Source organism: Salvelinus sp. IW2-2015, linkage group LG6.1, assembly GCF_002910315.2.
Source record: "Salvelinus sp. IW2-2015 linkage group LG6.1, ASM291031v2, whole genome shotgun sequence".
NCBI lineage: Eukaryota > Metazoa > Chordata > Actinopteri > Salmoniformes > Salmonidae > Salvelinus > Salvelinus sp. IW2-2015.
In genome coordinates, this window is record NC_036845.1 from 5,662,811 (window position 1) to 5,676,117 (window position 13,307).

At 44.5% G+C, this 13,307-nt stretch overlaps 2 protein-coding genes across 4 annotated transcripts in view; one reads left to right on the top strand and one right to left on the bottom strand.

Moving 5' to 3' along the window:
* Positions 1 to 1,172, bottom strand: part of LOC139027817 (probable serine/threonine-protein kinase samkC) — a 2,257-nt gene extending 1,085 nt beyond the window's left edge. Inside the window, exons 1-2 of the mRNA XM_070443798.1 lie at positions 1,073 to 1,172; positions 34 to 232 (exon numbers count right to left, since the gene is read on the bottom strand). Of these exons, the coding sequence (XP_070299899.1) occupies positions 34 to 232; positions 1,073 to 1,172 (299 nt within the window). The remainder of the gene's footprint in view (positions 1 to 33; positions 233 to 1,072) is intronic.
* Positions 1,173 to 4,560: 3,388 nt separating this feature from the next.
* znrf2b (zinc and ring finger 2b) overlaps positions 4,561 to 13,307 on the top strand; it is a 261,841-nt gene continuing 253,094 nt past the window's right edge. For 2 of the 3 annotated variants that reach the window (XR_011480022.1, XM_023988795.3), the window contains exon 1: positions 4,564 to 5,556. Coding sequence is in view for 1 of the 3 variants with exons in the window: in XM_023988795.3 (XP_023844563.1) it covers positions 5,145 to 5,556 (412 nt within the window). In the remaining 2 variants the exon portion in view is untranslated. Of the gene's footprint in view, positions 5,557 to 13,307 lie in introns of all 3 variants that reach the window. The other variant, XR_011480023.1, reaches the window with a different exon arrangement.

The following is a 13,307-nucleotide window of genomic DNA, read 5'->3' on the forward strand; positions in this document are numbered from 1 at the left end:
CCCCCAAGACATTTTTGGGGCTGTCTCTCTGACTTCCTTGATCGCCGTGCCAACTCCATTCGCCGGTATCCCTCCTCGCACTGCTCCAGAGAATCCCAGGCGGGCTCCGGCACTCTCCCTGGGTCGACCGACCACCTCTCTATCTCGTCCCATGTTGTCACCTCCTCCAGATAGCGCTGCTCCTTACCACGCTGCTTGGTCCGGTTGTGGTGGGTAATTCTGTCACGATCGTCTAAGTGAGGAGACCAAAGCGCAGCGTGATGTGAATACATCTTCCTTTTAATAAACGAAGAACACTTAAACAAACTATTACAAACTATACAAAATAACAAACGAACGTGACGCTAATGAAAACGAGTGCAGACATGCAACATCAACATAGAAAATCACCCACAACCCACAATGACAAAACAGGCTACCTAAATATGGTTCCCAATCAGAGACAACGACTAACACCTGCCTCTGATTGAGAACCATATCAGGCTAAACACAGAAACAGACAAACTAGACATACAACATAGAATGCCCACTCAGATCACACCCTGACCAAACAAAACAAAGAAACATACAAAGCAAACTATGGTCAGGATGTGACATCTCCAGAGATGTTAGATCGGGTTCAAGTCCGGACTCGGGCTGGGCCACTCATGGACATTCAGAAACCTGTTCCGAAGCCACTTGGCTGTGTGCTTAGGCTCATTGTCCTGTTGGAAGGTGAACTTTCGCCCAGGTCTGAGTTCCTGAGCGCTCTGGAGCAGGTTTTCATCAAGGATCTCTCTGTACTTTGCTCTGTTCATCTGTCCCTCGATCCTGACTAGTCTCCCAGTCCCTGCTGCTGAAAAACATCCCCACAGCATGATGCTGCCAATACCAGGCTTCATCGTAGGGATGGTGCCAGGCTTCCTCAAGATGTGACGCTTGGCATTCAGGCCAAAGAGTTCAATCTTGGTTTTATCAGACCAGAGAATCTTGCTTCTCATGGTCTGAGAGTCCTGTAGGTGCCTTTTGGCAAAATCCAAGCGGGCTGTCATATGCCTTTTACTGAGGAGTGGCTTCCGTCTGGCCACTCTACCATAAAGGCCTGATTGGTGGAGTGCTGCAGAGGCGGTTGTCCTTTTGGAAAGTTCTCCGATCTCCACAAAGGAACTCTGGTGCACAGTCAGAGTGACCATCGGGTTCTTGGTCACCTCCCTGACCAAGGCCCTTCTCCCCCGATTGCCCAATTTACCACAGGTGGACTTCAATCAAGTTGAAGAAAAATCTCATGGAAAATCTCAGGATGCACCTGAGCTTAATTTTGAGTCTCATAGCAAAGGGTCTGAATACTTATGTAAATAAGGTATTTCTGTTTTTATTTTTAATGTATTTGCAAAAATGTCTAAAACCTGTTTTCACTTTGTCATTATGGGGTATTGTGTGTAGATTGATGAAGATTTGTATTTATTTAATCAATTTTATAATAAGACTAACATAACAAAATGTGCAAAAAGTCAAGGGGTCTGAATAATTTCCAAATGCACTGTACGTGTCTAGCTGTACATGTAGTCAGTCGGCTCAACCAAGGCATACAGCCACTGTAACCTACATGCACAATACCCTTACTAGCTCTAACTTTGCTGATAGCTACTTTGAGGAAAAAATGTCTTACTACGACTGTAAGTCGCTCTTGATAAGAGTGTCTGCTAAATAACTAAAATGTAAATATCTTATTACCATCATACATCAGTGTTGTTGGTCACCATAATGGCATCAGACTGGGGATCAGGGTTAAGCAGGCTTCCAACCCAACCAGGCCCAGAGTCAGAGGCCAACAGACCAGCAGGCCAGCAGGTCATACAGCACTCAGATGGGTTAAGCAGAGGGAGAAAATGTGGTCGAAGACTAACCACACTGTTACGCACTTCAATGCACAAACATGCTTGCACACACAAACAAAAAGGCACACATGCATTCAAGCACACGCACAAACAAAAGCACACTCACTGTTACGATGAGCGAAGGGGGGGAACCCAAGAGCAGACTCAGAAGAGGAAGCAGCACAAAAAGGTTTATTGATCACAGAGAAATGGGGAGTGCAGAACCGGGGTAGCTCAGTTGAGTTGCAAAAACCAGGAGTGTTGAGTGAGGTTGGAGTTGGCTGAGTAGAACAGGTCCTGAGGAGAACCCAAGGTAATGGTGGTGAGTGATATCCAGAGCAAGGAGATGGTGGTGAGTGATATCCAGAGCAAGGTGATGGTGGTGAGTGATATCCAGAGCAAGGTAATGGTGGTGAGTGATATCCAGAGGAAGGTAATGGTGGTGAGTGATATCCAGACCAAGGTAATGGTGGTGAGTGATATCCAGAGCAAGGTAATGGTGGTAAGTGATATCCAGAGGAAGGTAATGGTGGTGAGTGATATCCAGAGCAAGGTAATGGTGGTGAGTGATATCCAGAGCAAGGTAATGGTGGTGAGTGATATCCAGAGCAAGGTGATGGTGGTGAGTGATATCCAGAGCAAGGTGATGGTGGTGAGTGATATCCAAAGCAAGGTGATGGTGGTGAGTGATATCCAGAGCAAGGTGATGGTGGTGAGATGTGGAACAGGAGACAGAGAGAGCGGTAACTGCAAGGAGAGGACAAAAATGGTGTAAGGCAGGAAAACGAGCAAAGCAGAGCAACAGGATCTTGAGAATAGACAAAAGGCTAGAATGATAACTGACTGAGCAGAGATTACGATCTGGCAGAGTGGAAGTGGCAGGAATGAGTATGTGTAGAGGTCTTTATTTATGGGACGATTTGCAGCTGGTAGGGATCTGCTCTGACTCCAGCACACCTGTCTCCAACCACACAATCACACCAAGATAGAGAGAGTGTATACAGGGGGAGAACTGCAGGTTAGGACGACACCGGATGAACACCAGAGGGCGTAGTGGGTGCAGATGTGACACTCACAAACATATGCATGCTCCGTCTGTGAGCGAGAGATTGGCTGAGGCTGTCTTAATCCCCAGCCATCGATGTCTGAAGACGTCGGGAGATGATGTGGAAACTGGCCACTAGAGGCAACAGTGAGCGATGTTACCTTCAGGTAGATTCGGTTTTGCTAGGGCGTTGTGGACAGGGATGGTCAATGGGCGTAAGAAAGCCATAGAAAGTTGTTTTTGAGATTTGTTTTAAGCCTATCCTTAACCTTAACCCTTACCTTAACCCTTCGATGTTAATGCCTAAAATTAAGATTTCGGAGTTAATGTCTGAACTTAACCTTAAAACACTTTGAAATTTGACATTTGCAACAACTTCGAAATTTGACTTCTGAGAAACATAGATGAACGTCTAATTCTGCCTGTGAGAGCTAGTTGCAGCATTCATGGCATGTTCCATAGGTTAAGCTCTCCATTCAAATGTGATTGATTGAATCTTGAACACAAGAGTATGTTCAATATCCTGTCTCTAGCATAAGATCATGTAGTCCAACTTCAAACAATTTGAGAAAGAAAAGTACGATGTTTCTATGTCGAGAATGTCTCAAATTATGTCTCATAATGTTTATTTTATAAAGTCAAAAGGTAATTTCATAGTTTTGATATCTTCACTATTATTCTACAATGTATAAAATTGTCAAATTAAAGAAAAACCCTTGATTGGTACTGTACATGGGCCAAAACAATTATTTACGTTTTAGCAGATGCTCTTATCCAGCAAATAGGGTTAAGCACATCGACACATTTTTCACATAGTCGGCTTGGGGATTCGAACCAGCAAAACATATCAGTGTGCTCTCTCTCTCTGTCAGTATTCTCTCCATATTATCAGCAATAGCAGCGTTCAGATAGCAATACAGTCAGTGATACGTTTGAATAAAGCAGAGACAATTGGCATATTGCACCATTCTCTATGCATGTAGACACTGGGATTTTAGTTTTCAAAATATGTGCATGCAATAATGTTGATTATGTGTAATGTATTTTTTTTAAATGGCTGTGTGTGTACTTAATTGAACAAGAAATATGTGACATCATCATCGTCATTGTGACATCATCAACAAATTGAAACATTGTATAGTGATTTACATGTTCCAGGCAATGAATGATATGCAAAATGTTGTGGAATAGGTTATTTTGATCCTGGATTAACCCTTTGTAGGTTAAATGATAGTCATGTCTTAACTGGGTTACATCTGACCTACTATTCTAGGTGAGTATGGCTGTAGGCCTATGCAATAAATGTCACCAAAAATAATTGAATGTCCTGCATGTGAATGGATTCTTGAAACTGTATTTTATCATTGTATTCCTAGAGGCTATGGTTTATTATGCTCTGTAAGAGAGGCATGAACCATAACTGAGTTTGCAGGTTTGCCTAGATGTATTTGTCGCTCGTTTCCAGCAACAAATGCATATAATTTAACATGTACTAAAAGTGGCCTCAGTCCTTTCCCACTGTCCTTGATCCTATTGCCCAGATTGCCACTCCCGAATGAGGCTTGCTCTTGTTATTGATGGCTTGTGCACTGCTGGTGCTGACGTAACCTGACGCACAAAGACAGAGGATCCGCCTCCAAACTCGACTCACTCCGCAACCAAGTCAGTGCTCAGTGCTGTGCGCACGGAGCTCCGTCCCGGCTATTATCGTTTCTGCTCTGCTGTTTCTCTGTCATGCCCTTCCCTCCATCACTTCCTCCTACATTATAATAGTTTCACTGAGACTGCCTGAGGTCGGCTAAGAAGGAAGCGTGGGGAGCGTGGCTCTTCACTTTCGTAGAGAGGGCGTATGGCGGACAGTCATTATTCAGAAAACAACAGCCAAAGCATATTAATCCAAAACAAGCAACCGGGACGAGGAAAGATTCTAACTGCAAAATGGCAACAACTACTTATTCTGGATTATGGTCGTGACATGTTATGAACTCTTCGCAAAGTTTTAATGTCATGCGTATTTACTTTGGTTTTAGCGCACCATAAGGACAGCTTTCCAAACCGCTGTTTTGTATCGCTGTCAGTTACTTTTATGAATTGAAATTTGAATCACTGTCCTGGACTGGGTGGTCGTGTACTTGTCCCTTTGCGTTTTAAATGTGGCACACTCACTGACCGCCGCCGTGCTGCACGAGCCCTTTAATAATTCAGGGTAAATCTGTCAACGTGTGTTGGCACCAGCGACCGACATGGGGGCTAAGCAGAGCAGCCCAGCGGCTAACGGACGGACCAGGGCTTACTCGGGCTCGGATCTACCTTCTAGCACTTCTACTACCAGCAATGGGAACGGTAGGACTGCAGCCATGGCAATGAGCTATCACTCGTACGGCCAGTCGGCTCACGGGGCCTCGGGAACCACAGCGACCGCCAGTCAACACATTGGCCCCAGGACGAGGTCCGTGGGAGGCAGTTCTGGAGGGTCAGGGCCAAGACCCCAGTCAGGCATCAACATCCCCAACAGCAGTGGAGCCTACAGCTCACAGGAGTCTGGCAGCAGCACCCCGGAGGAGGCAGAGAGGGACAGGTCCAGCGGGGGGCAAGGGGGTCCCCGGTTGTTGATTGGATCATTACCAGCACACCTTTCACCTCACCTTTTTGGAGGTAAGAGACTGGCTGACAATACGGTAACAACATGCAACAAGCAACTTGTGTCTGTGTAGTGTTGAATCTCAGTTTTATTCACTGAACTCTGTCTAAATGTGTTTTACACCTGTTACTCACCAGTGTGGACCAAATGTGTCCTAACCTCAGTTTTACAGCTACTTGCAACTTGGATGACATGTTTATAGTAATAACTGTGAAATAATAGTGTTGTAACAACATTTTAGATGATCATAGTTTACAGTCATAATGCAGTCTATGATTCAATAACTCCCGCCTCATCCTCTTCCTCCTCCTTATCTTCCCCATCTTCATCGTCCTCCTCCTCATCACCATAATTTACTTTTACAGTGCACACCATAGTAAAGAGTGTTCATTATCAGCAGTGAATGTGATACCAAACAGCCTTTTTTGGAACGATGGAGAGCATTCATCTGATCTCTGCAACCACAACCCACATCATGTCCACCTCAGTATGATACATCCCTGTCAATGATCATCCCACATGACATATAGTTGTAGGGGAGACAGGCTACACTAAATCTCACCACCAGTGCCAGCAGACAGACATTCAGGTTACACGGTTATAAACTGTCTGTGTTTAGTGATCAAAGTTCACTCAACAAGGCATGCCTGTTGCTACAAGGACGTGTGTAATATAACACAATAACAAAGTCTGCATCTGCCTCTAGTCTATTCCATTAGCATTGGCCCTGATGTTGCTAACAGAGTGACATTGATATCTGCTTGAAGAAGCAAAGGTATAATAGTTGGTTAAAAATTGGTTATAGCCTACTACTGTAGTTATTGAGCAAGCTAATCAGTGATATGAGAATCACTCCTCCTAAATGAGGCTACTGTCTGTGTTCAGTCTAAGGAGAGACTGCCTAGTCCAGATCAGACTGTCAACTCAGTATCAGCAGAGCTTGTTTGCCTTTCTCTTCCGACATGCTGTTTGAGGATTAGTTTGGTCTAGGAATTTAACAGATTAGGTCCAGAAAACCACCCAAAAGATGGGGGTTACTTTGCAGTGAGCTGCTAAATATGCAGACATGCTGAATAGAGAGAGAAAGAGAGATTACTTTAGAGAAAGTCATTTCACTCTGCTTTCTCCCCATCTCTGAGGGGAATTATCATCATAAAACAGCGAGAAAGGGAGGGAGAATTTACATGGATTATCTGGGTCTGGGGAATATTTGCTCAGCAATTCTCATGGCTCTGAATGTTCACATGCCACTGACACTCTAAATCCATTAGCTGGATTCTCCTTTAACTTTCAGAAAGGGAAGCTTCGACATGCCTCATCTAACATGCCTCAAGTAATTAATCAAGTCCAACACGGGATGTATCTCAATAGGCACCCTATTCCCTATATAGTGCACTACTTTTTACTATAGGAATAGGTTGCCAGTTGGGACGTACCATGATGTTTGTAAGGTTACATGCCCGTCTTTGGAACGTGTGATGGACCATGCAGGTCAAAGAGGCATGTATTCTCCCATTAGAATGTAGACCTAAACAATCGACCACCAACTGATTGAACCATTCAATCATCAACTCAACCCATTGAATTTCTCTCCACATTCTGCAGCCCTGCTCATTCAGATGTTGCTTCTCTCTCCCTTGTGCCTTCTTTGATACACTCACCCTGATCTCAAGCTGCAATTAAATTAAAACTCTAATTGGATTTGTCCTCCACTCACCTCAGCTGCACTGTTCACTATCACATAATATACACAGCCTGCAGAAGCCCTGCTATCGTTTCATAGGAAACATCCAGGTTCAGACTTCACAGATGTATCCACCTCAGCTGCACCGTTCACTCTCACAATAGAATAGACTACCCAGCCTCCAGAATCCCTGATGTCACTTAATAATCTTAATGCACCACAGGCCAGCTATTCACTCTCACACAATATAGCCTACAGACAGTATATGCCTTGGGTATTATGTCTGGTGTAAGTTAATACTTCACACAGCTGGAGCACCTGTGGTGAAAACAGAGCAGCCATGATGTTGAGTGGTTGAGTCGTTGGTTGCTCAGATGGAATTTCCCGGCAGCTCTTGTGTTCTGTGTTGAGAGGCCTGCCTGTTCTCTGCTCTCGACCTTCTTCCTGCACCCGGGTCGTGGCGTGTTCTGTCAGGGTGAGCCTCAACCACATCAGATCCACTCCGATGTAAACACAGTTAGAATTTAGACTCCTGTGTGTCTGAGAGCAGGAGGGGATATTGTTTTACACACACACACACACACACACACACACACACACACACACACACACACACACACACACACCAACATACACATACACATACACATACATACACACACATACACACACAAATACAACACAAATACACACACATACCACACACACACACACACACACACACACACACACACCACACATTACATACACATTATTTTGACTGGCTGGGATCTACTTCTGCTTTTTGAGATTCAACAACAGTGCATTTTCTTTTCTTTATTCGTGTCAATGTGAATTTCATGTTTTTATGAGTTGAAGACACAGTTTCGTAAACAATGTTTATTTTAGGCATAGTTCCATGAATGCTATGAGTGTTTATATTTGGTTCTATTGCTCTTTTCACTGGTGGTAGTATGAGTGAGAGAATGTTTTGTCCTTGGAAGGAGAGGGATAAATAGGCACAGTGTACCAATCTTTCTGTTTACTGTATTGGACTCTTTCTCTATGGCTGTTTGAGCATGTCTCTCTCTCTCTCTCTCGCTCGTCTCTCTTCCCTCCCTCTCTCTCCCTTCATCTCTCGCTCACCCCCCCCCTCCTCTCTCCCTTCATCTCTCGCTCACCCCCCTCCTCTCTCTCCCCTTCATCTCTCCTCACCCTACCCCCTCTTCCCTTCATCCCCCACCCCTCTCCCCCCTTCATCTCTCTCTCACCCCCGCTCTCCTCTCCTTCATCTCTCTCTCACCCCCCCTCTCTCCTTCATCTCTCTCTCACCCCCCCTCTCTCACCCCCCCCCCCCTCTCTCCCTTCATCTCTCTCACCCCTCCCTCTCTCCCTTCATCTCTCTCACCCCCCTCTCTTTCCCTTCATCTGTCGCTTACCCCCCCTCTCTCCCTTCATCTCTCTCACCCCCCCTCTCTCTCCCTTCATCTCTCTCTCTCTCTCTCTCTCTCTCTCTCTCTCTCTCTCTCTCCTCTCTCTCTCTCTCTCTCTCACTCGCTCTCGCTCATTCTCTTGCTTTCTCTCTCTCGCTCGCTCTGCTCTCCCTTCATCTCTCTCTCACCCCCCCCTCTCCTTCTCTCTCTCTCTCTCGTCTCCTCTCGTCTCTCTCTCGCGTCGCTCACGCTCGCTCGTTCTCCCCCCCCTCTCTCCCTTCATCTCTCTCTCTCTAATGATAATGAAATAATAGTTTAGTGGCTGAGTCAGGGTCATGTTAATACAGTATTATCATGAAAGAAAAACTTGACCCTGTTCATTCCCCGCAAGCACCTTGCAGCCAGGTGTTTCTTGGGTACAGGTGTTCTGTAACTTGTTTTGTTATTTATACAGTTAAGTAGGAGGTTTTCCCACTGAAAGCGGTTTGGCGACTCTTCTGTTTAACCTTACCACACATTTGAACTTACCCAGGGGAGCAGTGCTGCTGGTCGTTTCTTTGAATGTGCTCTTCTACACCACAGATACACCTACGTTACCTATGACATGGCTGCCTAGAGCAATAATAGATGTGTTTATTTGATTTCTGAAAAGAGGTGAAAGCACAACTTGCCTTGTGAGACTATGCGGGGAGGCAGTTTTGACCACTGAGTAAGAGGAAAGCTTAAAAAGGCACATTAGGCGGAAATAAGACCAGTACACAAGTGTGTGCACGACACTCTCCCTTTCAGTCACCTGTTTGTGTCTGAAACAATTGCTCAATTACTATAAATGTGTTTGTCTGAAAGCAGGAGGGTCCTAATTCTGGAACAGAGAAAGAACATAAAGGAAATATACCATTTTGTCTTTTTTGTTTCTTTAAAAAAAATACTAGCTAGTTGTAGTATTGTGTTTATGTCGTCAGGGACAACCTGTAGTACAAAGTGTGTCAGGTGGTGTCATGTATCACATAATTTTATCAGAGTCACACCTTTCCTGCCCCCACTAAGACGTTGAGGGGCCTGGAACAGATGAACAGGTCCACACACCTGCTGTAATAAAGGGGTCAACCGTCCGACCTGATCCAACGTCTAGCCCAGACACCCAAAAAGAAAACGTCTGCTTTGAAATATCTCCTTCCCATTTCATCAGATTGAATTCCCAATGTATATATTTGTTCTCTACCCCTTAAAACACAGTGATGTCTGAGTAAATAACATGAATGGTGGGAGGGAACACAAGCTTCAGAAGACTCAGTAGGCTGTAATTTTAGTGTCCTGCCAATGAAACCCGTCTCAGGGGAATCCTCATGGCGCTACCTACAGTCTTTCTTTGTGTGGGGAATGACGGACTGCTGGGAGACAGACAGTGGTTATAGACAGCTAATAGTAAATAACTTGAAATAGATGTTTCATGGAGTAGCAGTTTCATGGAGAAGTTTTGTTTGAAAGCTGGAGCCGAGCTGGCTTGATTTACAGGCTGAAACGAAGGACGATTGTCTCCCTGTGAGTATTCACTAAGATTGCACTACTGAAGGAATAGTGCTATACCACCGTCCTGCAGCGCTATTGGCTGGCTGCTGCCAATGGCCCCCAGCTATAAGCCCAGTCAGATGGAAGGACAGGAGAGCATTAGAGAGAGTTGTCTCCTGGGTGAAATATTCAAGTTCCTTCCTCAGTGATGGAAGATCCCTAAGGTGTCAACAAGGCAAGACAAAAGAGTCTGGAAATCCATATTTTATTGGTGATAGAAGTAGAAAGAATTATAAAATATTTTCCATCTACAATAAGATTTATTTGGATGCGTCCAAAATGGCACCATTTTCACTATGTAGTGCACTACTTTTGGCGAGAGCCCTGTGGTAACAGGGAGCCATTTGGGACGTTGATTTGTCATTTGGTCTCATAACTGCTTTCTGACGGTGTAAAGTCTAGGCTGGTTGTGTTATGTAAATCCCTGAACTGCCTTGAACGCTGGACGGCATAATGAACCAGAGGAAAGGTGGGGAGATGAGCATTGAGGGGAGGTCAGCAAGGGTTTACGGCTGTCTTGGTCTAAAGTGCTAGTAGCTTTTGTGGTCTGTATTGAGCATGTGCTTTTGGTTGCATGTTTCTGGGTCTGTGTTTTGGTCTGTGATTTAGACTGTGTCTTAGCCTGTGCTTTGGTCTGTAGTGGTGGTCCAGAAAACTAGTTTTGACAGCTTCTCATTTTGAAGTTTAGCTCATTTGATGGAGCACACAACAACAAGCTGTAGAAGTTAGCTTATATTAGAAGATAGGCTACATATTTGTTGACTCAGTGAACAACTGGAGCATCTCAATCCGTGATCCCTCTCCTCTCAGTTTGGAGCTCCTGGTAATAATCAGTAGTTAAAGGCCTACTAAAGTTCAGCTGCTGTCCTCTACTCTGGTCATGGTGGCGTGACATACAGTGCATTCGAAAATTATTCAGACCCCTTGACTTTTTCCAAATTTTCTTATGTTACAGCCTTATTCTAAATTTGATTTAAAAAGTAATTCCCTCATCAATCTACACACAATACCCCATAATGACAAAGCATGAACAGGTTTTTAGAAATATCACATTTACATATGTATTCAGACCATTTACTCAGTGCTTTGTTGAAGCACATTTGGCAGCGAGAACAGCCTCGAGTCTTCTTGGGTATGACGCTACAAACTTGGCACACCTGTATTTGGGGAGTTTCTCCCATTCTTCTCTGCAGATCCTCTCAAGCTCTGTCTGGATGGATGTGGAGCGTCGCTGCGCAGCTATTTTCAAGTCTCTCTAGAGATGTTCGATCGGTTCAAGTCCGGGCTTTGTCTGGGCCACTCAAGGACATTCAGAGACTTGTCCTTAAGCCACTCCAGCATTGTCTTGGCTGTGTGCTTAGTGTTGTTGTCCTGTTAGAAGGTAAACCTTCGCGCTAGTCTGAGGTCCTGAGCGCTCTGGAGCAGCTTTTCATCAAGGATCTCTCTGTACTTTGCTCCGTTCATCTTTCCCTCGATCCTGACTAGTGTCCCAGTCCCTGCCGCTGAAAAACATCCCCACAGCATGATGCTGCCACCACCATGCTTCACCGTAGGGATGGAGCCAGGTTTCCTCAAGACGTGACACTTGGCATTCAGGCCAAAGACTTCAATCTTGGTTTTATCAGACCAGAGAATCTTGTTTCTCATGGTCTGAGAGTCATTTAGGTGCCTTTTGGAAAACTCCAAGCGGGCTATCATGTGCCTTTTACTGAGCAGTGGCTTCCGTCTGGCCACTCTACCATAGAGGCCTGATTGGTAAAGTGCTGCAGAGATGGTTGTCCTTCTGGAAGATTCTCCGATCTCCACAGAGGAACTCTGGTGCTCAGTCAGCGTGACCATCGGGTTCTTGGCTGATCAAGGCCCCTTCTCCCCCGATTGCTCAGTTTGGCCTGGCGGCCAACTCTAGGAAGAGTCTTGGTGGTTCCAAACTTCTTCTATTTAAGACTGATGGAGGCCACTGTGTTCTTGGGGACCTTCAATGCTGCAGTAATTTGTTGGTACCCGTCCCCAGATCTGTGCCTCGACACAATCATGTGTCGGAGCTTTACAGGCAATTCCTTTGACCTATTGGCTTGGTTTTTGCTCTGACATGCACAGTCAACTGTGAGACCTTATATAGACAGGTGGTTGCCTTTCCAAATCACGTCAAACCAATTGAATTTACCTCAGGTGAACTCCAATCAAGTTGTAGCAACATCTCAAGGATGATCAATGGAAATAGGATGCACTTGAGCTCAATTTCGAGTCTCATATCAAAAGGTCTGAATACATATGTAAATAAGGTATTTCTGTTTTTTATTCATTCATTCTGACTGCAACATTCTAGCAGTGCAATTAATACATTTCATATATGCTATCGCAAAAATAATAATTTAGTTGTGTTTATGAAGGCCTTGGGTAACTTTAGAATACTACTTTTATTTGATTTCAAATAACACAATAGCATGTTCATTAGTTTATGTTACTACAGGCTACATAAATAAATAAAACATTTCAAGTGTTCAATAMWTTTTTTTTGTGGATTGAGATTGTTACAAGTATGAAACAGAATGCATCTGTGTTGGATCACGGTAACAGTTTATTTTTATTACCACAAAATAAATACCAATACCCCAAACACCAAGACGAGCGGTCAAATGATGAAAACATCAGTAGCCTAAATAGTGAAACGCAGCACAAACGCAATAATGCCATTATAATGAATCGTGTCGGTATGACAGCAGTCAAACATAGTCAGCTCGGGCTTGTGTGCGTCTTCACGCAATGGCATCAGTTGGATTTCATTTAGCTGTTATCCACTTGTCCTAACATTTAATTGAGCTGTTATCCACTTGTCCTAACATTTAATTTAGCTGTTATCCACTTGTCCTAACATTTGACTCAATATTCATACCTTTCACTTGCTTGACACACTTTGACATGCTTTGTTTGGTTGTAGTGCGTAATAGTCTCCGGTTTCCTCTCGTTGTGTCCCGTCGTCTTGTCGTTGTGGAGTACAATGGCTGTGCAGGTGCCTTATTTTGCACAGAGGGAGGGAGCTCCCGTCTCACTTTGTTCATGGTGCCGGCCCAAAAAAATTCTTTGCAAGCAATATGTTCGC